Consider the following 22,553-nt stretch of genomic DNA (forward strand, 5'->3'; position numbering starts at 1 on the left):
GTGTGTGTGTGTGTGTGTGTGTGTGTGTGTGTGTGTGTGTGTGTGTGTGTGTGTGTGTGTGTGTGTGTGTGTGTGTTAGAGTGAGAGAGAAAGAAACAGAAGTGAAAACAAAAAACACTAGCTCAGTCTTTTCTCTAGAACTATGATAAAGCTTCAATTACACATTATCTAAGTGACTTTCATGTTTCTGTGTGTGTGCCAGTGCTCATATTGTATGGATTGACACTCACATGGTTTCACATTGCAGTAGTCCCAGGGTATGGCAGAATTGTTGGTGTAACACCAGGGACCATGTTTGTCTTTATCAGGATTTCGACAGTAGTTTCCTTCCAGGCCAGCCGTCGGCATGCCCCTCTCACCACTGAGCAAACACAGAAACCCGAATGATCCCTTAACAAATCTTTCATCAACATTTATTAAGCCCCAAAGACAATGTGAAAACAAAAGAAACATCTCCCTTGCTTTCGTTCTTTCTTTTAGTTTAAGCAGATAATTTGTCTTGTTTTGACAGTTAAAAAAAGGATTTCTACTGATTTATAACTATGTGTAAAAAGCTGAATGAATTTAGCCAGATAGGATTTGGACCGTTAAATACACAGCTGTGTAGGCTCTCTCCCTCCAGACAAGATAATGAGGTGATTTGCAAAGGAATTACTCACTTAGACAGTATGCTCCCACCTACATTCACATATCTAATACTCGTGCAGACGTATCCCACACATGAAGCATTCTCGCTACAATTTTAAAACCACAAACTAAATTCCTTCTCACACCAAATTCCTTAACTAATAAGGTGGTGAAATCATAGCAATCAAGGGTTTAAAATTCATGTTTATTTATATTATCCTTCTGGTGTAGCCAGCTCTCTCTCTGACTTCCTAACCCCAGCTTTTGACCCATTAGAAGGAGCCATACAGTGGGGTTGAGTGGCTTTGAAGTGTTCCTGTAAAGGAGCAGATTTAAGGTCAAGGGTGAGTTGTAAAGAGTGTATCGCCCAGCCAAGTTATCTCTGGGAGTCTTTCTTGCTCAGCTGGGTCATTTTCAGGAAAACGCTTCTCAAGCCATAAAAAAGCTGTAGGGGAGGCTAGGAGTTGTTTTCTCCTCTGAGAACAAGTGGCTTGCCTTGACTGACTAACAACAGCGAGACTTAAGTAGAGGTCACTTACAAAGTGCCTCCCTAAAACAACACCATGTTTCAGATTTGCACACATGGTTCTAGAAAACTCAGATACACTTGCATAGCAGGACTGTCGTGCACAAGGTCGTCTTCTGTTCAAAATTTGTGTTTTCTTTCTTCTTCTTGTCTCACTGAGTGCCTTAAAATCTCTTACACTTTGTTGGGGTCTCTGGGTTAACATGTTGTGTGTGACAATTTAAATGTCTATTTTAGCCAGTAGTGCTTGTCTACAGTTTTATTAATGGTGCAAGTCTGTTTTCTACATCATAGTGACGTTTGGGAAAGTGATTAGGAAGTAGCAGAGATCCAGTGGGCCGACCTGTTGCTGTGGTCTCTCCAGGGAGCACAGGGCAGGTTTGATCTAGTCCTTGACTGCTGTCCTTGGTAATTTTCTCCAAATCTTTCATAGCAGTCTGGATTTGGACAAAATGAGATAGAAGAATTAGATAGGCTGTCTGGACACATACTGCGTGTGCAAACAAATGAGGGCTTTAAACAAAAACATGCAAAACAGTCTCTATAAATGTACAATTATGCATGTGGTGCTGTTCAACTGAAAAGCTAGAGTAAAAAAAACCTGTGAATTGTGTTCAAATATGAGCAAAAGAATACACAACCCTTAGCTGAGCTATCGTAGTTGTTGTAGTGGTCCTACTTTATGCTTGGCTGGAAACACAAAAGTAATCCTTGACAATGATAAATGAGAAAAATACCGCCGTTCATAATTTTTTTTAGCTGTTTGTTACCCTTCATTTCATTTACAGTATTTTGTATATGGGAATGTATTGAACTCTCAAGCGTAAACCACAAGATAGCCTCAGAGTGGTTTTATAATTCCAATTCAAGCCCACTCAGTCTCGAAAGAATATCCGTTAAAATCCCTTAGGGAATCTGAATTTGCCTACTCAGCTATAGATCTGCATGTAGAACTTCTAAATCTACCTCGAAAAGAATCTCAAATGGCACTAATCTTTCGATCTTTTTTTAGTGACCAGTAAGAACTGACCATCCTGAGTTGCTGTCAGATTTTATTTGTGTGATACATGGTGGTCAGTCCTTCCCACACTCTTACAGGGCAACAGCTTTCCGCTGGGATGTGTGTGGTTACAAGATCTCTCTCAGAATATGCGCATTTATCTGCTTCCGATGGAGAGAAAATTGTCTTTTCCCTTGCTCCTGTCAAAGCCAAATAAATCCGTTGAGTCTCTCACCGCTGACAAGCCTGTTTTGGGTGCCACACTGAGGGATATTAATGCAGGACATTGTGCGGACTCTTGGGTCTGTAGTGAAGCACCAGGGGAATTCTTGGCCATCTGGATTTCGACAGAAGTTCTCTCTCAGGTCCCTGGAAAACACAAGAGAAAGTCATGCTGTAATCTGCTAAAATGTAAGTGCAAGGGTGAGTGAGTGGATGGTTGTATCATGTAAGTTTCTGACTCACTTGCAGGGGTATGCTTCAGGCAGGAATGTATGGTTATGGGGATACTGAGAGTCCCAGCGCTGGCAGGTAAGTCCAGTGGGCGTCATATCTACTGCTCCCCTGTAACCCTCTCCTCTGCCCTGGTAACACTCAGTTGTTTCCATCACATTACTTTTAGGAGGGGTTTCTAAAAAATATAGACAAAAAATTAATAATAACACATGTTCTTAAACAAACCAAAAGGCAAACCAAAATATAGCAAGGATAGTATAGTATATAGAAAGCTTAGTAATTTAGGCTCAAGATCTTGTGCTCTTGCAACTAAAGATGTTTCAGCATAACCCCCAAAAGTCAATCTTTATTTACATATGTTAGATAAACAAATCCTCTTCGATATGAGGATTATCTCTGGTATATGAGGAGAATTAAACACTACCAACCACAACTGAGGGCTAACCCAACTCTTAAAATCGTGGTTGTTTCCCTCAACATATGTAATGCTGAAATAAAAAAGGAATTCCCGCATAAGGCAATATGAAATGCATATGAAAATTAATTTTAAATGCCTCAACTACAGTGTATAAATGGGGCCAGTGTTGCCAACTTAGCGACTTTGTCGCTATATTTAGCGAGTTTTCAGACCCCTTAGCGACTTTTTCTCTAAAAAAAAGTCGCTAAAAAAGACGTGAAAGCGCATATCACTATTACTCTCAACAAGCAGCGGGTGCTGTAATGCAGTCAGTTCTTCTTTTACTCTTTTACTCTTATGCTGTTTTGTGGATCACAAGGTTTAATGTAATTACTTATAAACACACACACACAAAGTAACTCCACCAGAGTGCCTATTTCGGGTCACTTTTGCCGGTCCAAGCCCGGGTAAAGGAGCAGGGTTGGAATTGTGACATTAAAAAAAACCAGTAATTGCTAAAAGAAATTTAATTTGTAGTTCTAAATAAACTCTAAATGCATTTAGGACGTTTTTTACTCACTTTATGTCTCTCCCACGATGTTATTTCTCTCTCCAACAACATAGGTTAATATTAGATTAGCATGACCAATTATGCAAATTAGGCGATGACGTCATTTAGCGACTTCTAGCGACTTTTAGGACAACCAATAGCGATTTTCCTTACTGAGGAGTTGGCAACACTGAATGGGGCTAGTTTGAATCTGCTCAAATTTACCATTTATGATTGCACTAACAGAAAAAAAGACAGTGTGAAAAGTTTGGCCACCTAATTTACACTGTGCACAGAGATGGTGAAGAACTGATAAAAGCTTATTTAGTTTAAATGGTGTATGAAGAAATTTTGAAAACAATTGCTGTGAGTTACAGATCAGTGAAATGAGAGCGGTAAGAGAAAAAAAGTGATGAAAACTGAATAAATTATGGTAACTTTGAACTGTATAGAAAGTTGAAAAACCCCCAGGAGGTTTTTTATTTGCCTGAAATTTGTATATCGTTCTCCATGAATGATTTTCCAGGAAGATGTTTCAGGAACTTCCACAGGGTCAAGGTTCTGCCACTGTTGTAATTTACATTTTCACACGAAACATAAACAAATGAGTCTACCAATATATCAAAATATGTTAGTCTGAATGCCATCCTCTGCAAAAAAAATTGGTAACTGTGAACTGAAGTCAAACAAAATGTGTGTTTGTGTAACATTGCTGTGGAAAACCTTAATATAATAGATACAATTACACTGATTAATGTTGCATGCTCTGCCATAAAAGTGTATGTATGTTCAGAAAAGTACAGCTTGCCAATGGGGCACTTTTTTGGGGGGTTGTGGGGTAAATTGCCTCCTGGTAAATTTAGACCCTCACTGTGCAGAATTCAGTCTCCCAACTGCCAACACCTACAATTCAGACTGCAACAAACAATTTGCTCTGATGGCAGCCAAATTAGTTGGCCTAAAAATGACACTGTCCTCATCCCCAGCTTTTATCATTCCCCGATCTCAAGATACATCCACTTTGTATTAGTGCACAGTGATGTCAATAGTAGCAAACAGCCAGGATTATAGATGTATTCAGTGTGACAGTGTATTTGAAATGGTGCCAAATACTCTTAGTACACTGACTATCTGACATCAACAGAATAGCTGTGGTTTTGAAAGAATGCAGTTTAGCTAGGCTCAAAAAGATAACCAAGGCACGAAATTGAGTCTGCTGTACTTGTCTTCACGGAGATCCTCATTAGATAGTGCTACAAGTTCATTAACCTGAGCATTACACGACTGTACCCGAAAATGTACAAAGCGCCAGATCTTCAAGTCTCTAAAACAGAGATTTGCTGTGCATAGTAGATGCATAAAAATAGATTTGAACTAGTTTGACAGTAAACAAAAGAAGGGGCCTTATCAAATGAACACTTTATCTGGTTGTCTCTGTGTGCCTTGTTTTGATTAAGACTAACTGGGTCGTAAACTTGGTCTGTTCCCAAAAAGCTCCCATAATAGAGAAAGAGTGAGAGAAGGGTTGAATGCCCTGGGTAGAAGACAATTTTTAGAGAGGAGAAAATAAGGGGGAGAGAACAGTGAATCACTGGGTCCACATGGTGGAGTGCCATCTAGTAAACATGGAGCCAGGACTGCTGATGATTCTAGCAGGAAAGCAGGCCGGTCACAGACTAAAGAGAATAAAGCAGAGTCCAACAACAACACCAGCTCTGTTTCTATTTTATGTTCTTGAAGAATCCAGTGTCTGACTTGTCACTGATTGCAGGGTGAACTCCAAGCACACAGTGTTTGCTGGTTTACTACAAGTGCAAAGACACACAAAGCCAAAGCCAGATGTGACGCACACACGATCTCTTAAACATCAATCACACCGTTTGCACTAAGTGTATGAGGTGTAAATGATCTGCTTGTAGTGTGTGTGAGACCCTGGTGTTGTGTCTGCATGTGTAACACGAGGTTAATGTAGAGCAGTAATTCAGACCTGTGCAGTTGGACTACCACACATAAGAGCTGGCATAGAACAATAAACAGAAAGCCAGTGGTGCAGGGAAAAAAATAAACATTCTGGCTATCAGAGAAGACATAACAGAGAGCCAACCCTAAGAGGGAGGGGAGGGGGGCTCTGCATCTGTTTGTGTGGGTGGGTGAGTGTGTGTTTGTATATTCTTTAGCATTAGCCAGGAAGAGGGGAGGAATGGTAAAATGAAAGGTACAGGAAGCAGTAAATTTTGCTGCAGTCAGTCATACTTTGTCGACCCGCACTGAGCAGCAACACTGCCACTAACAGAAGGGCATAGACTGCTCCGTAACATGCATGACAAATGGTAATGGATTCAACCACACACAAACAAACATGAATATATGCTCACCGCAAACTGTGATGTTGCAGTACTCCCAGGGTGTATTTGGGTCTGTGGTAAAGCACCAGGGTCTTTGGCGTCCGTCTGGGTTTCTACAATAGTTATCATCCAGGCCTTTGTCAGGGTACCTAATACAAAACAGGCAGAAAAAATATGTAAGCAGAAACAAGACTCAAAAGCATTGCAAATAAATAAAATATAAAACAACTATCACACACTTGGAGGACTCATGAGGATGTTAACTGCCACTATATTCTGAAAGTCAAGAGATCCATGTTTCTATTTTCCTGCTGATTCACAAGCAGTGCAAAATAGTTGAGAGACAATTCATTGCATGTAACCGACACACTAATAACTCTTCTGAGCTCAGGGGAGTGAGGAAGATAATGAGTTGCACCACTACAGGTGTTCTACAGTAAGTCATCCCAAAGTCCTACATCCCTTCAGGCCTGTAGCCACTAGGCATGAAGTATCAGGCAGTGGGACCCTCTCATTACATTAGTGCTATGAGCAGTCTGGGACCTCGTTTACATAAACAGTGGGATGATTAAGGATGTGTTAACGAGTCCCCACTAATCCAGACCACCTGCCATCCCACTAGCTGTCTTGACACAGATGCACACAGCTCACGTGTACACACACTTTTTGAAGATCGTGCAACGAATAATAATATAGATTAAAATATATGAAACCTTAAAACAGGTATAAATGAATAACAGCTTAGGCCCAAGTCTGAGAGTTTAAAGCAATTTGGGACAATTAAGTCAAAATGAAGCATTTTCCCAACATATTATTGTTAAATACACACAAAAAAACCCCCACATAAACACACACTGGATTCCAATATTATTCCTTCGGGGAAGGTTTTCACTAACTGAATCCAAATCACTTCATCACCAAAGTAAGTGCAGCGAAACTACATTGAATTACTTTATGAACCTTTTAAAACATAATGTATTCTCATGCTATAAGCATGCATGCAAGTAGATGTGATTGAGCTTGCACAAATTTTGTGCGCTGCAGAGGTAAGTGTGTATCTGTGTGTGTGCACTTGTGAGCATCACCTCTTGGGGTGGTACAGGTGTTTGTGTGGGTCATCCAAGTCCCACCGCTGGCATTCTTTTCCACTTTCTGTGTGGTCCATTGGTCCTCTGTAATCCTCGCCAATACAGTTGATACACTCAACTATACAGCAGAAAAACACATGCACATATCTTAGAAAAATGCTAAGTTGATCAATGAAAAATCATATATCCAGAATATAAATGAGAGGTGTGTTTTTTTTAGTAGGATAGCCATGGGCTCACAAAGGAATAGAGCTGAAGATCAAATTGAATACACTTTAGCGTTTAATATTAGATTCCCAAACTGTTAAGCAACATTTTGAACTAAACATTTTGATAACATAATACTTAAAGTGGGATAAGCAACATTTTTTTGTTTGTTGCACTAGACAAACAAGTCGTTAACAGCCTTTCACCATACTAGATTTTCAACTGGGCTGTGCAAGAACTGGATTTCTACACCTACTACAGTGGAACCCCGACTTACGAAAAGAATTCGTTCCAGAGGGTCTTTCGTAAGTCGAAGCACCTTTTTCCATCGCCTTTTGAGTGAGGCGATGCTGGCTGGAAACGAAGTTCTTGGTGGAGGAAGAGGTGGCGTTTCGTTAAATGGGGACTTCGTAAGCCGGGGTTCCACTGTATATCATAATGATCAGTTTTGGCCAATCAAAGTACTTTATTCTTGCATACTTCAGCTTTAATGAAGACTCGTTATAAACAAAGATATTTAAAATATGGATGCAAACATTAAAAAGTTTCTTGGATAAAGACAAAGCCTCATTTTCTGCCTGGTGAGTAGAATACACTGTCTAGTGTGAACAACAGCAAGGATCCAGATTGGAAACAGATGTTTGTGAGTCCACAGGCTGCACATGTATTTGTGCTTGTACACGCCATGTTTGCGTGTCTGTGTGTATGTTTCCTATTAGGACCACTTAATTTCAGGAGAAACCCTCCCAGTCATTTTTTTACTGGGAGAGCACAGGCTTTTTATCAAAATAAAATGCCATTATCTTTGTTGTACAACTTGTGTCAGTTAAAGAGCAAGAAGGATTCCCATTTTGTCCTACCCAACCACAACCTGGCGCCTCATTAAAGTGATCCAGTGCCATGCATGCTGAGGAAACAACCCCTCTGACAGCATGAATCCCCGAGGATTAGATAACAGAGGTCATTATCATCCCCTCCTTCAGTGCCTGACAGTAACATTGTGCGATATAACATAAAGGCTAAAACATGCTGAGGAGGCCCTCTTCTTTCATCACAACCACATGTATGCCACAGGGATGGATATAATGGCTAACAATTGATGTTGAGTAGACGACAGGGGGATTAATATCCCGTAACATTCCAACACCCGCTTCTTCAGGTTCAAACCCTTTACAAACCCTGAGCCTGATGGAATGAGAGAGGACAGTGTAAACCGAACCACACACCTGGAAACAGCTGCAGCTGGCCCCAGCAAGTAACACGCACACACATAAATATATAGATAGATAGATATCACAAGAGAGCACAGTTTAGGTGAACTTGCTTAGTCCAACTATATGATTGCCTAGTTTGCCGGAGCTCATTTCAGGCTATCAAGCCTCAATTGATGAGATAATGCAGATTGCAGAATGGGTATTATTTTAACATTAATATGTGCTCATAGAAACACTGATATATTTCTGCAAACATGTGTGCCTGTGTGTAAAACCCACCTTCTGAACACTGTGGTATGCCACACTCCTCATGTCTGAAGTGTGGCCGAGGGTCAGTGGTAAAGCACCATGGGCCAACAGCAGAGTTGTCTGGGTTGCGACAGTAGTTTTCTCGGAGGTCCGTCTTCCTGAACCTCTTAGACATGAATCTGTCAGAAGCAGAGCTGCAGTTACAAAACAAACACATGTACCAAGACCTGCTGCCAAATACAGCGTTTCGGCTCGCATGCAGAGCAACTTCTTTTTGAAAAACACCAAAAGGTCACAGTTTGTGGTCTCTGGTTTTAATCTCTGACAGAATGACTTCTCCTTGCTCATTTACAAGAGTGCTGCTCTGTAAACACCACCAGTGGAAATTAACAAAAATAAAAGTTACTGACAACTATGCCAAAGGACTGAATCATCAGTGACACAGCAGTCTTTTTTTAGGGAAAACAGGTTAATACTTAAAAGCAAAGTTAGTTCTCCATGAGGTTGGCGTTGGTGGACGTAACATAAACATACTGACAAATGACTCATATCTTTTACATCAGGGAAGCACATGGCTGTAGTCACCAGCTGTGATGATGGACACAGAAAGCATAGCTTGTTAGACAAGCGGTGTTTTTCCACATGATGGGGAAAAGATAAAGCTATGAAATAGTCCTTCACTAGATTTGGTAATGACAGGTACAAAAATGAGAAGTCTTTGGTGGGCAATCTATGGAGGGGGAAACCTTACACTGATAAAAATGCTATTTGAACTTGTGTCTGTGTGTATGTGCGTGCATTAATCTGTGCTTGCGTGTATGTCAATTTCCCATGTCTGTAAGTGAACTGATAAAACATACAAAGTGCCTGGGTTTAATTACCTGATTTACAGAAAAGTTAATAACGGCCTGATAAAGCAGGTTCACTGGAGGTGCAAACGTACACTGCCGGCTTTGATTCGACACTACAAAGCCTTTCAAAGTCGTTTTAAATCTCTAAGGAGAAAAGGCAGTGGGATTTTTCTTTTTCACTGAAGGTTGAACACTATTCATGTGCTCTTTGTTTTGGAAATCAGGAAATTGGTGGCTATCTTTCAATCTTGGATTACCTTTAAATATGAAAGTGATAAAGAGAATAATGAACAGAATTCCAACAATGTGGAAAAAAGAGGAAAACAGTTTAAAAACAAAAGAGAGAGGAGGTAGCATAGGGTTCAGCAATAAAGTATGGCTAGTGTACAGTACAGTCGTCTTTGATTTTCAAGGAACCACATAGCTCTGTCTGCCGCTATTAAGTCTACAGTGGATCTTAGTCATATAGGCTTAGATTAATGTAACTATATTGTTGCTTAATGGGGAAAAAATTATGCAACTGCACTGTGCAATGTAACCGAGATCAGTGCAAATTTCACTTTTGTCATCTTTTACTGGCATCTTATTATTTTAACTTTTTTCTTACTTTGAAAAATATCTTATCAGCAAAAATAGATTTCGATATTTAGGGGACATACCTAGAACTTAAATTTAACCAAATGTGGCATATGCCAGTAAAAGTAAAATACACACACTTGAATTCACACTACATACACATCTAGATAAACAGTAGGTCCACAGCAGGAAATGATCTGTGACTGTGTAAGGCGTTACAATGAGGTCAGTTCTGATGAATGACTGCTCCCAGGAGCCTAATCAACCCCTAATATATCATACTCATATATACATATGCACACATACAGACCAGCCTCTAGCTACTAGCTAATTGCATTACTAGCAGGCCAAAACTAACAGTAAGAAAGAGCTTATAACACTATTTTGTTTGACATTATGGTGTAAAGTACATCAGATTCTTACTTGTGCTCATGAGGAACAGGAGAAGCCCAGGCCTGGCACAGGATCCCACTCACAGTCACTGACCTCCGCCCCCTGTAACTCTGCCCTGTTCCTACAATGCATTCTCTAACATAGTCTGAAATAAGACAGACACAGAGAATGGTCTTGTAAATGTGATAAGTGCTTTGCATACAGAGCCAGAACAGATAATAGAGAAAACAGACAGAAGGAGATTTTCATCTGAAACACTGAGCTTAACGGAGATGCGACAATGCCAAAAGTCAAATCTGCTTTCCTAATCATCTTTAAAATCTGGACTCAGTAAAAAATATGTTACACAGCCGGCATGTTCACAGTTCACAGTTGTGGTCAGTGTGATTGAAAACGGGTGGGAATTTCCATTATTTACATAAACACCGCTTAATGACAGAAAATGAACCATGATGTGGCCCAACCCAATAAACACGCCAATAGTCCTTGCCCTTCCTAGTCTTCCCCCCAGAGGGTTCCCATCATCACGGAGCTAAAATCACTCTAGCATAAATTGTTATGAAATGGATATTATTTTTTTCTAAAAAATGTAAATCAACAAAACCTCTACAGAAGCAGTGGTGTCTATTGAAAGAAAGGCTACCTCAAGGATGTGTTTTTTCTGAGAGTCAGAGACACTTGTTGTGTATGTATCAGCTGGGTGAGCAAAAACATGGAAATGTAGAGCACCTTTCTTCTCATACAGTTGGTAGTTCATGTTCTGCTGGCTCTGAACTCCTGGTGAGTTCCTGTCGAAGGACAGCCACTGGCATTTCCTGTTTTTATGATCATACACAAATGCTCTAGAGAATAAAGAGGATTGGAAAGGAGGAAGAGAAAACAGGAGGGAGAGTGAGAATAATAATGGTCAGTTTTATGACATCTTGAAGTAAAAGGAAACCAGTAACACGGGGATTCTGTGAGTACACAAAGGAGAGGCCTGCTAAACTAACCATCAAAATTCATGCATCATGCAAACATTAATTAAGTAAGACGAACTGAAAGCCATTCCCATGTTACCAAAGTAATATCCTGAAACTGAAAGGGTAACGACATTAGCATGGACAAACCTGCAGGTAAAGGGGAGCCTTTTGTTGCGGCTGCAGGCTTTAGCACACTTCGATAAGCTCAGCTTCCTGCTTTTGGTCAGGTGGGAGGAATCAGAATGGACCATCAGTTGAATGCTGTCAGTTTTCTGGTAGTCCTGGAGAGCATTTCTTCTGCCTTCTGATACACAATTACAAAATGTGGTCACAATTACTGAGTAGCATTAATTTGACATTTTACATTATTAATGAGACTCAACTATAGGTAGAGAGAGCATCATTAGGAAGGGCCTGATGCTGTTGTGGTTGAACACGGACAGATAGCTTTATGACAGTCTACAGACTTGTCTGGCTCTACATCCATGACAAAAGTAGTCTTAGTCTGCCCATTCTAAATTGTATATATTAACACAAGGGATACTAAATACTACTTCTAGTAATAATAATAATAAAATGAATTCACACAAACAAAGTATTCTTTGTTGTCTGCTGATGAGACTGTCTAGAAAACGTCTCAAACACCTCATCTCTTTTTATTTTGCAAAGAGCCAGACTTTCATTTAATTTTAAGTGGTCTTAATTCTTCAGACTTTCTGCATATCTTTCAGTTTTTTTCTTTTTCAGTTATTTTCACTCCAGTCCTTGTTTGTGATCATTTTCACAGAAATATTTTCTTTTTGTGTGTTTAGTCACTTAACAAATAAAAAAACTATGAATCATTCAACCATTAGAAAAAAAAAAAGCACTTACACCAAGCAATAAAACAGTATTGTGTCTACATGTAACAGGCAACTTAGCAAAACAATTTAAAAATGCATCTTGTGCACTCTGTAATAGCATTTTTGCACCAACAAGATGATTCCCAAAAAGCTTTTGCATATCTGGCTTGATGTGCACTTTAAAAAAAACTGAGGAAACTGGACAGATGGAAGACAAAAGAAGAAGTCTTTAAAAAAGCCATGGCCTTAGGGAATGAAAAAACAAAAACAACTGTAAAACTGCAAAAAAAAAAAAAAAAAGACCTGACACAGGACCTGAGAGATGCATTTTGGCCCTTTAGCGGCTCTCTCTACTGCTCACCAAAGCCTCATCTGAAATAGCCTCAGTGGGAGGCTGGCTTTTAAAAGCCATATTTAAGGAAGGGAAACAAGGAGAAAATGCATAGGTAATGTGCAAGAACTGGACTGAATATGAGTGACAAGAGAAATCAGATCCAAATAAATATGCAGGTCAGCAGAGACGTACATTAGTGAGTGTCTACAGCCATCTGTGAAACAGAGTGGATGCTCTGTCAATGTTTGGAGCTGAATAAACGCATAAAAGTACCAACAGATTTTGGTCACCATGGAAAGCATCTGACTAACAGTAGTTTCATTTTTTTAGCATGACAATGATCAAAACTACACTCCCAATGCAGTAAAAGTATACCTTGTAGAAAAACACCATGGAACACTATCAGTCATGGATTGGCCTCCCCAGAGATCGGACCTCAACATTTTTGAAGCAGCATCCATAGAAGAGCTTTGAATGACCTACACGAAGCCTGGAGAACTATTCCTGAAGACTACTTGCAGAATTGCAAGACAGCTTGGCTAAAAGAGTTCAGGTTGCGTTGAAGAATAAAGGTGCTCGTACCAAATACTGACTTCAAGTTTCTAAGAATCGTGCAAACGCTGTTCTTGCTTTCAAAAACCATATTTCCATTTATGTTTGCAAACGTTTCAATAAATCACTGCACCTATTTCCCCATTTTCCTGCTAAAATATAAAGAAATGAGCAGTGACTCAAGCCTTTTGCACAATACTTTATGTGTGAAGAAGTCTGCTTTAACTGTGCATCCCATTAGGTTTACAGCGTCCAATGGGATGCACAGTCATTTGTCACTGGCCCCAAATGAAATCGAGGCTGACACACACACAAACACATAGAGAACATACAAACAAAAATCGTTGAATCACTTGAAGGGAAGACGTCACACATCAGAGTTGATTTCAGATTCAGTGTCTGGATAGTTTACTATGTGGTAAGCAAGCTGGGGAGCACAGAGTACCAGAGGCCTAGTGTTTGTCCGCTCGTCAGCTTGAGTTGACCGGCTGAGTGCCAAGAAGCAATGAACCGCGAAAGTTGCACTCAGCTAGAGGGTGACTGCACGATTGATTGGATTTTAACAGGTCACTTTAGGTGACAGTGGGTTAGCGTATAAGCAGATGTTTTTTTCTTATCACTTACCCAGTGTTCATTCAGCTAAATTTCAAAGCGATACTGTATAATCTAATGAGCTCTGGTAGTGAGTTAGAATGAAAAAGCTCTGTAATTTCTCTTAGCAAAAGCATCTCTTTTCACTGAAGTCCAGTCTTAAAAAATACTGCCAGGGATGTGTTTTGACTCTAAGTAACGCTAACCCATAAATCGCACCCCAAGATTGCATTAATAACACACCTATACGGAGTTAAACACAAGACGAATGTGTTATTATCCGAACATCGCAGCGACAGTAATAAAATCAGATGATTCAAGGCACTCCTAACTCGTGCTTGACAGTTTGTTGTGCAGGGAGCGCAAACCAGTGCGCTCACACGCTGGCTCTGGTGTCACACGTTGGGCAGCAACGGGAGCAGTTGTGAGTAGTTTTCGGCAAACTTACCAGAGCAAGAAACGACGAAAACGAATCCGAAAACGAGCTTGTAAATCCACATGGTCTCGTCACGCAACAACGGTTTCTGGAAACAAGTCGGAAAAGCTGCTCGCGTTGCTGTCGGACTGCAACCAGGAGATGTTGCTCCCACCACTGCACAGATGATGCGTCTTCTCTCTAAGTACTTCCCCGCGTCACCCCTCCCTCCCTCTCCTCCCCTCCTCTGTTCTCTCTCTCTCTCTTTCGATCTGTGAGTCTGCTTATCCCTCCACCCCTCTCTCTCTTTCTTTCTTTTCTCTCATTTCCTTTATTTTAACCACCACCAATTTTCAATTAGGAAAGCACACGCACACACATTGCCATCTCTTCCGTAACAACGTTGAATAACTGATCTTTATATGAGCAACGTGCATCTGCGTCTTCAGACCCGTGGTTTAGGAAATATTACATCCTCTCTTTCTTTTTCTTTCTTTTTCTTCCTTAACACCCTCCACCGAGGGTTACTTTCTTATAATTAAAAAAAAGTTTTAATGTCTAGAAGGAAGGAAAAATGATTCTGCTATTGTGGCAAATTTTGGGAAACATTTTCTGCTGTAATCCATAAATTTCATAGACTACGAAGACCTCAAAATCTAATTGAAAAGCAGTGCTACCACAGTTATACATTTGGACAGACTGCAGTATGCGTTCCTACAAGTCTGCAAAAAAACCCCATTATTTTAAATGTTTTGTTCTGCGGATTCTTTACCTATCTCACTCTCGCTCACCTTTTACTACTCAGTCATCTTTTTGGACCCTTTTAACTCTGCTTTTTTACAACCTCACCAGGGAACACTGAGTCCAAAACAAAACAGATATCAGCAGGCACTTGTCAACAAAGATAAACCTAATGGGGATGCAAAGGACAGGGAGGTTGTTTATGCTACTTTACTTCTTTCTCTAAGTAGTGAAATTACCGGTGGGGGTGCATGAAGACATTGCATCCATCTCCTGAGTGACATGTCTATTTCCAGTGACGACAGCACAAGACAGCAGGCATGACACTTAGCTGGCTTTTCTCTAAATACCTTCAATGCAGCAGTCACAGAGCAGTCCTTGGATAGGAGCCTGATGAGAAGTGCAGTAAAGAGACATCATGTAAGTTATCACAAGGCAGGGGCTTGCTGCATTATGGGAATTCCCGGTATTTTCTTTCAAATCATACCATGTGTGCAAAACAAAAACAGACCAATAGACGAATAAATGTCTAAGGGGAGACAGACTACATCGCTATCTTCTCTTTGGTGCAATGAGTAATACTCCTGTGGCTTCCTGAGAGGACTACAGTCATTTGCAATAATAAACAATCAGGCATGAGTCAGATACTTTCACTGAAGTAATGCTCAAGCTCCCTTTCTTTACTCTCTTTCTTTGTGTACCATATCTCATCTACATCCACATATAACTAAACCACACACTGTATGCTTGAGGGAGATTGATTCCAACTTTTTTTTCTCTCTCTCTTTTGTCTTTCCAGAACTCACATTCACACAGATTCAAAAACACGCATGTTCACACATAACGAGCAGCAGATGACTGGATAACCTTTACCAGTTTGAGTTTCCAACAGAAAGACTTCTTCACCACAATCTCATTACTGACTTCTCTTAGCAAGAATCCAGTGGGTGTTTTCACTGACTCCAAGAGCAACAGCTTCTGCTAGAAGATGGAAATTAGAGAGACCCAGTAGCCCACCACTTTCCTCATAAGAGTGCTGTCACCATGCAAGACTCCTGACATCTGTGGCCAGTTATTGGCAGAAACCTATCTTCATCCTGCTGGCAATAGAAGGGGGAAGTTCAATAAGAGATGGAGATGATATAGAGAGTAAAGAAGTTGATATGATACGAGTATAAATGAAGAGTTATGCGAGAAAAACCAATTTCTTTATGAGGGAGGTACAATGCAGAGCAGGGTACTGACGGCTGGGCTGTCTTTGTGCATATTTGCGGAGTGTGTGGAGTATTAACAGACTTCCTGCAGATTTGTTTGGAAATTTTGTGTGCATTGTGTTGTGTACTATTATTTCCCCGCAAGTCCCATTACGTGGACATTTTCATCTGCAGCAAATTAGCTGACCTCTAATCATTCCAGCCTCTCTTCCAGATTACAGCCAGTCGGAATGAGAAATTAAAGGAGGGAATAGCGTACCAATGGGGTAATAGTTTGAGCAAGACAGAGAGCGACGTAAAGCAGAAAAGGACTCTGTATGAGGAAATGTGGGAGTGCAGAGGGGAGGTGGCTCAGGTATTTCAGTCTAATTAGAAAAGAGTCAAATTTAGGGGTTGTGTTAGCTCTGTTGGAGTTAGTGATGACAGTGCTGGGGCTAGACTCTGTAAACACAGATACTGTGTCAAGACATCCTCCTTTAAACAAACACACATTTCCTGTTGTCAGTGCATGCGATTATAGTCACTGCTCGTAATTGTGATCCACTGACAGTTACAGGCAGCACAAATAAACTGCACACACACTTCTTGTACAAACAAATAAAAACACAGCGTGTGAGATGAAATGTGTGTGATGCCAGCCCCGCTGTCTGCCTTCAAGTTAAATTTCCATTTGATTTTTATTTCTGACTCTCATTTCAAGGGAAATGCTGCAGAGTGGGCAGCTAACAGAAATGCAAACCTAGAGTTTTAACACATCAGTTCATTATCATGCACAATAGCAAACTGAGTCACCAACATATTCCTAAAAATAGCTTTAAAGAGGATCAGAAAACCATTACAGTTCTAAACCACTCAATACGCCATTGATTTTCCTCTCAGATAATTCATCAGTGAACAAGTGCTTTTGTCATTGCCATGGACATACTGAAACTTATTGATCACAGAAAGTAGAGACCAAAATTTTACATATGACTCATCTTAAACTGCTGAGTCATCACTGAGGTTCATATCTGTAGATGCACCATGGAAATTGCACTTTTTACTCTCTTTTATGGGGAAAAAGTGATGTTAAATTGACTCTTCAGTCGGTTTCTTGTTAGAAAGCTAGTTTTCAAACTCAAAAATTTCTGCACTATAATTCCTGTACTGAGAAATATTACTTAAACAATTCAAGAGACCACACTCAGTTCAAGAGCAGAATTCTTGTAATGCCTTTTGTCTGTCACTTCTCCTGTGTTTATGGGTGGTGATGTGAACATTTGAGACTGAGCCTTGGAACAATTCATAAGCAAAATGGCCTTGTGAGTTTGTATATCCACAAAACCCCGAACTGTTTAAATGACACATCCTTTAGCATAGTACACAAGGAGCTTGTGACACAAACACATCAACATCCCACACTGAGTCTATTGTGCCAATCCTTTGACGGCGGATCACTCAAATGTGTGCAGCACAGAAACAAAGTGGGGGAACAAAAACACACAAATGGGTCATGTTTATGTGCTCAGCATTTATTGTAAAGGTCAAGCTATTTAATACAATTGTCATGTTCTTTCATACACATGGTTATTTTTTTTAAACAACCCTTTTGATCAGATGTATCCATTTCTTCCCAGTGGAGCCTCGCTAATTAGATTACTCCGGAAGTGAACAAAGATGAAAATGAAATTTGTCACGAACCACAGAAAATGAATTTAATTCCCCGTGATTACAGTAAAAAGTAAAAACTAACTCCAGTTAAACAACAAGAGACTATCCAAAAACACACAATTACACCAAACATCCACTCCGACCACTACAACAGAGAGTCAAAGTATCAAACTAATGACTTAGAATAGGGGACATTTGGAAGCAGGTCCTAAAATAGTGCCTAAACCTGTGCTTCCTTCTTTCTTAAACATCTGCAAACAGTCACCTTGTCTTGTCTGCTCCTCACTGCTAATTTACCCCCACGTGATTCGTATAGAACTGGAGACACACAGAGGAGGAAAGATGATTGGTTAAATTAAAGAACAGACAGAAAAGCGTCTCCAGGTCAGCAGGTACACTTCATCCCACATGTGTCTGTGTCCGACCTGTACACGTAGTCACTATGTTGTGACTGTCAACATGGCATAGAGTAGGGGAAATTGCAAGCGATCTGTAAGTTTCTTAGTACCTACCTGAGTGATTTGCACACAAACACACATGCTGTACACACAAGTAACTTGAGATGTAAACATAATTCAAAAAGTCGAATGTTCACGCCAGCTCTGTGAGGTTTCTTTGTACCACCTGCCAAAGTTCTACCGCTCCCCCGTTTCTAGCAGAGGGCCCGCTAAATTGTCAATGGGGCAACAATTACAACCAAGTGAACCAAATGACATTTTCCCTTCCTGCCTGTCTAATATTTTTTTTCATATGTTTTTTAGTTTTGTGAGTGTTGTGCACACATTTTAGGCACGAGTTGAATGGAGGACACCTTTGCCATGATTTCAGTAGCAATATAGGCAAAAATATATGAATTAAATCAAGCTGTGTTGAAGCAGCATTGCATTACATACGTTTTAAAGATACATGTCAGGTAGTACAAGTGTCTATGAGAACTTATCACGGAACTGCTGCAGGCTGTAGTCTGTCTCAGGGTAATCTATCTTTTTGTGTAATGCCAAACTGTCTTTGTGATGCTGAGCTCAAAGCTCTTTGGGACCAGTCAGTCTATTCCAGGAAATCCCATTCTTCTTTTGGCTGAACACTGTCTGTAGCTGCATGCTTTAAGTTTAAAGCAGTGATGCAAATCTATCTTGTCATCTAAATCAAAAGATACTGTGTTTCTGCTTTTTTATTAAACGGTGAAATTGAAAATTCACAGATAACAGCAGTAATTATATTTTGACATTAAAAATATCATTTCAATTAAACAGATTGTGTGTACTGGTGGATTAGTTATTATTAATCGCTGGCTCTCTTCCACAGCGTGTCTTTGTTTGTCTTTGTCTGCCTCCCTTCACCTCAACACAGCATGTGGCCTGAGCCTGGTTCTGCTGGAGGTTTCTTCCTGTTAAAAGGGAGTTTTTCCTCCCCACTGTCACCATGATGCTTGCTTATAGGTGTCATATTATTGTTGGGATTTTCTCTGGTTTTTTTGTATTATTATGGGGTCTTTACCTTACAATATTAAGCACCTTGAGGCAATGGTTATTGTGATTTGGTATATAAATAACATTGAGTTTAAATGAATTAATTTCGATATTACAGAAATATAAGAAATGATTTTGATAACCAATACTGTTATTTACATTAGCCCAGTGGAGTCAGACAACTACCACTCTCCTGGCAACCTCCAAACCCAGACTCATCCATCAGATTTCCAGATGGAGAAATGTGATTCATCATCACTCTAGAGAACATCTCTCGGCTGCTCTAGAGCTCAGCGGTGGCGTGCTTTACGCTACTGCATCTGAAGCTTTGTATTGTGCTTAGTGATGTAAGGCTTGGATGCAGCTGCTTGGCCAAGGAAGTTCATTCCAAGAAGATCTCTACATACTGTTCTTGAGCTAAACTGAAGGCCACATGAAATCTGCAGTACACTATGCACCTCAGCATCAGCTCATCCCGCTCTGCGATTTTACTTGGCATACCACTTTGTGGCAGAATTGCTGTCGTTCCCAGTCCTTCCAAACAGGAATAATTAGTAGGGAGGAAATTTCATAACTATCATGGCACGACACTGGAATTCACTGAGCTCCTGAGAGTGACTCATTTTTTCACAAATATTTGTAGAAGCAGTCTGCGTGCCTAGGTGCTTGATTTTATAAACCTGGGGCCACTGAAGTGATTGGAATAACTGAATTCAATAATTTGAATGGCTGAGTGAATACTTTTGGCAGTTTAGTGTAGGCATGATACTTCATATCTTGAGCCTGAAGATGCACACGTACACCAACGAGTTCTATTCTCCTCCACCTTTGGCATATTACCTACATGATCTCTAGCCATATATATAAAATGTAATCAGGTGTAACAGTGGTGTTCAGCTTGGCCACTGTATTCAAGATAGTGGAGCAACATGGCACCTTCCACAAAGTGGCGCCCTATTTTTTAAATCAATTAATTCTAAGATTGTGAGAATCAGTTTGTTTGAAGATCTAATTACACACTAATCAGTCTATGTATATAAGTAAAATATTCTTTATTCAAATACTCAAAAAGACCGAAAAAACGACTGTGTTATTTAATTAGTCCCCTTAAAGTGTGTTGTTTTTTACCCTTATGTGGCAGCCTGCCTCACATCACATTGCTTTATATCTAAGTACCCATATCTGCTGATCAGTAGAATAAAGGGAAACCAGTTGCAGAATCTGTTTTGAATGTGCAGAGTACAAGCAAAACAGGAATGAGCCTATAAAAACACTACTACACTGTGCTACTAGTGGCCACAAACTTAACAGGATACCTTTAAAAGTTGTACAGTTTCTATGTCATTCACAAAAGTGTAAGTTTTTATGTTGAGAGACTTATAAAAATATCTGATCCCATGGAAAGAACCTCGGTGAATGCACATGGCCCCAACAAACTTAACACCTCATGTTACCAGTTATACTATATGTTAGGCCCCACTCTAAACACAGAGAAAATCCACAAATCAAGACTCAGTAGGGGCTAGAGTGGAATGTGTTATGTTAAGACCATTCACCTGGTTAGATTTTACCCGGGCTATGGCTACCAATTACATTCAGGACACACACATGCAGATATGTACTGTACCTACAACATGATTACAAACTGAGAGAAAAAAAAAACAAGGTAGGAAGAACAGACAAGTGTGTGGTCATGTTTATGGGTTTGGAAAAGACTGTGGCATTTCCTGAAAGTCCATGCCAAGTGTATGTTTGGTGTTCTGCCCGACCTTCAGGTTGTTTAACACATCTTTCTCACCGTGTTGCAAATATTGTTGAGGCTGTCTTTGATTGACTTTGCTGCCAGCCTGTGTGCAGGGGTTCACAAAAACAGGCGATTAAAAAAAGTAAACTGCAACAGGAAAATGTTTAAAGACTATTTGGGATCATTTCGTGTGATTAACAACTTATTTGACACGTTCTCTCTTTTCCTTTTCCAGTGTGCTAAATCCTTTTGGACTTCTATAAACATAAAGATTTATATACAAATACTGTTTGATCCTAGCCTGGAGGGGGGAAGAGTGTGTCTCTCACAGGAAAATACACCATAAATATACCCAAGCAATCAGGGAGCATTTACAGAAGATACTGGAAAACATTTTCTTACTACACTTCAAAACCTTATTGACCCCGATGCCCCTGCCCGGCTGAAGCCTTGTAGTGACGGAAAAACTGTGACCTCTATGTCACGGCTTACAGGAAGTGTGCTTTTTTTAACAGTTAGAAAAAAAACAAACAGTGCTAATTAAAAATGTTGTAGCTAATGTAAACCACATTATATTAACCAGATTCAGGGAAGTTTATTCAGACGTGGGTTGACTGCCCCGGGAACCTCATGACCCAAAGGCTGCCGAGAGTGTTGGAGCTAAAATTAGAGTGCCATTAAGTTGCAACACCGTTCCAAAAAAAACAACCATTTGCCGGTAAAGGTCTACACAAATAGATGTTATATTACTTCACAAAAGAGTTAATGAACTTTGGAGGAGTGTACTTGATGACATGCTGATCCTTGCAGATCCAGTCACGGGTCACGATGTTGATGCAGCATTAGTCTAGTGTGCCACTTCCTGCAATTAGTGGAACAAACCTAAAAAGCCACTCTAAGATTTTAACTTAACCACAGATGAGTCATGGTCTTTCTTGGGGGATCTAATATTAATACTGTTCCTCAGAAATATTGAGTAATGAAAGAAAAATCAAAACAAAAAAGTTAAATTGGATTGAAGCCACCCGATGTAAATCCTTAGAAGCAATGGATTCAAGGTGTATTCCTTATATTATACCATGCTGTTGTTAATCTACATGTGTGTACCAGTTAGTAAGTTAAACCAGTAAAATGAGGGATCTTTTTGACTTTGAATACATTGTTACAGGTTTATTTTATTTTTGGTTAGAAGGAAGGTTTTTGATTTGTTAAGCATTAAACAGAGACGTCTAACTAGTTCCTGCTTTTCTTCTATGTCTGTAGGATTTTAAGCCAGGCATGTTAAAGGGTATGACCTTGTGCCTATTTACAAGGGTGTCCCGTTACAACCTCCCTACTAGATCATTGCTGAGTAGCACACATACAAAGACCTCCCAGGCAGACACATCTCTAAGAAAAACAAATATTTTTAATAGCTACTACTCCAAATTGTGGCCTTACACATTCTTATATTATGGTCAGATAAACAACACAAACCCCAACAGGTAAAGTGTAGATTATGCTCAAGTACTCACTGGTGTTAGCATCTGACATTTGATTGCTGCTTTAGGCAGGGGATAG

At 40.0% G+C, this 22,553-nt stretch overlaps 1 protein-coding gene across 1 annotated transcript in view; it reads right to left on the reverse strand.

The window, feature by feature from the left end:
- hgfb (hepatocyte growth factor b) overlaps nt 1-14,385 on the reverse strand; it is a 19,313-nt gene extending 4,928 nt beyond the window's left edge. The window contains exons 1-11 of the mRNA XM_005752863.1: nt 14,209-14,385; nt 11,589-11,745; nt 11,209-11,321; nt 10,510-10,624; nt 8,690-8,838; nt 6,987-7,107; nt 5,932-6,050; nt 2,619-2,784; nt 2,389-2,522; nt 1,497-1,590; nt 231-361 (exon numbers count right to left, since the gene is read on the reverse strand). Of these exons, the coding sequence (XP_005752920.1) occupies nt 231-361; nt 1,497-1,590; nt 2,389-2,522; nt 2,619-2,784; nt 5,932-6,050; nt 6,987-7,107; nt 8,690-8,838; nt 10,510-10,624; nt 11,209-11,321; nt 11,589-11,745; nt 14,209-14,260 (1,351 nt within the window). The 5' untranslated portion in view covers nt 14,261-14,385. The remainder of the gene's footprint in view (nt 1-230; nt 362-1,496; nt 1,591-2,388; nt 2,523-2,618; nt 2,785-5,931; nt 6,051-6,986; nt 7,108-8,689; nt 8,839-10,509; nt 10,625-11,208; nt 11,322-11,588; nt 11,746-14,208) is intronic.
- Nucleotides 14,386-22,553: the final 8,168 nt, after the last annotated feature.

The sequence above is a fragment of the Pundamilia nyererei genome, unplaced genomic scaffold (genome assembly GCF_000239375.1).
Source record: "Pundamilia nyererei isolate P.nyererei 1_Seehausen unplaced genomic scaffold, PunNye1.0 scaffold00386, whole genome shotgun sequence".
Taxonomy (NCBI): Eukaryota; Metazoa; Chordata; class Actinopteri; order Cichliformes; family Cichlidae; genus Pundamilia; species Pundamilia nyererei.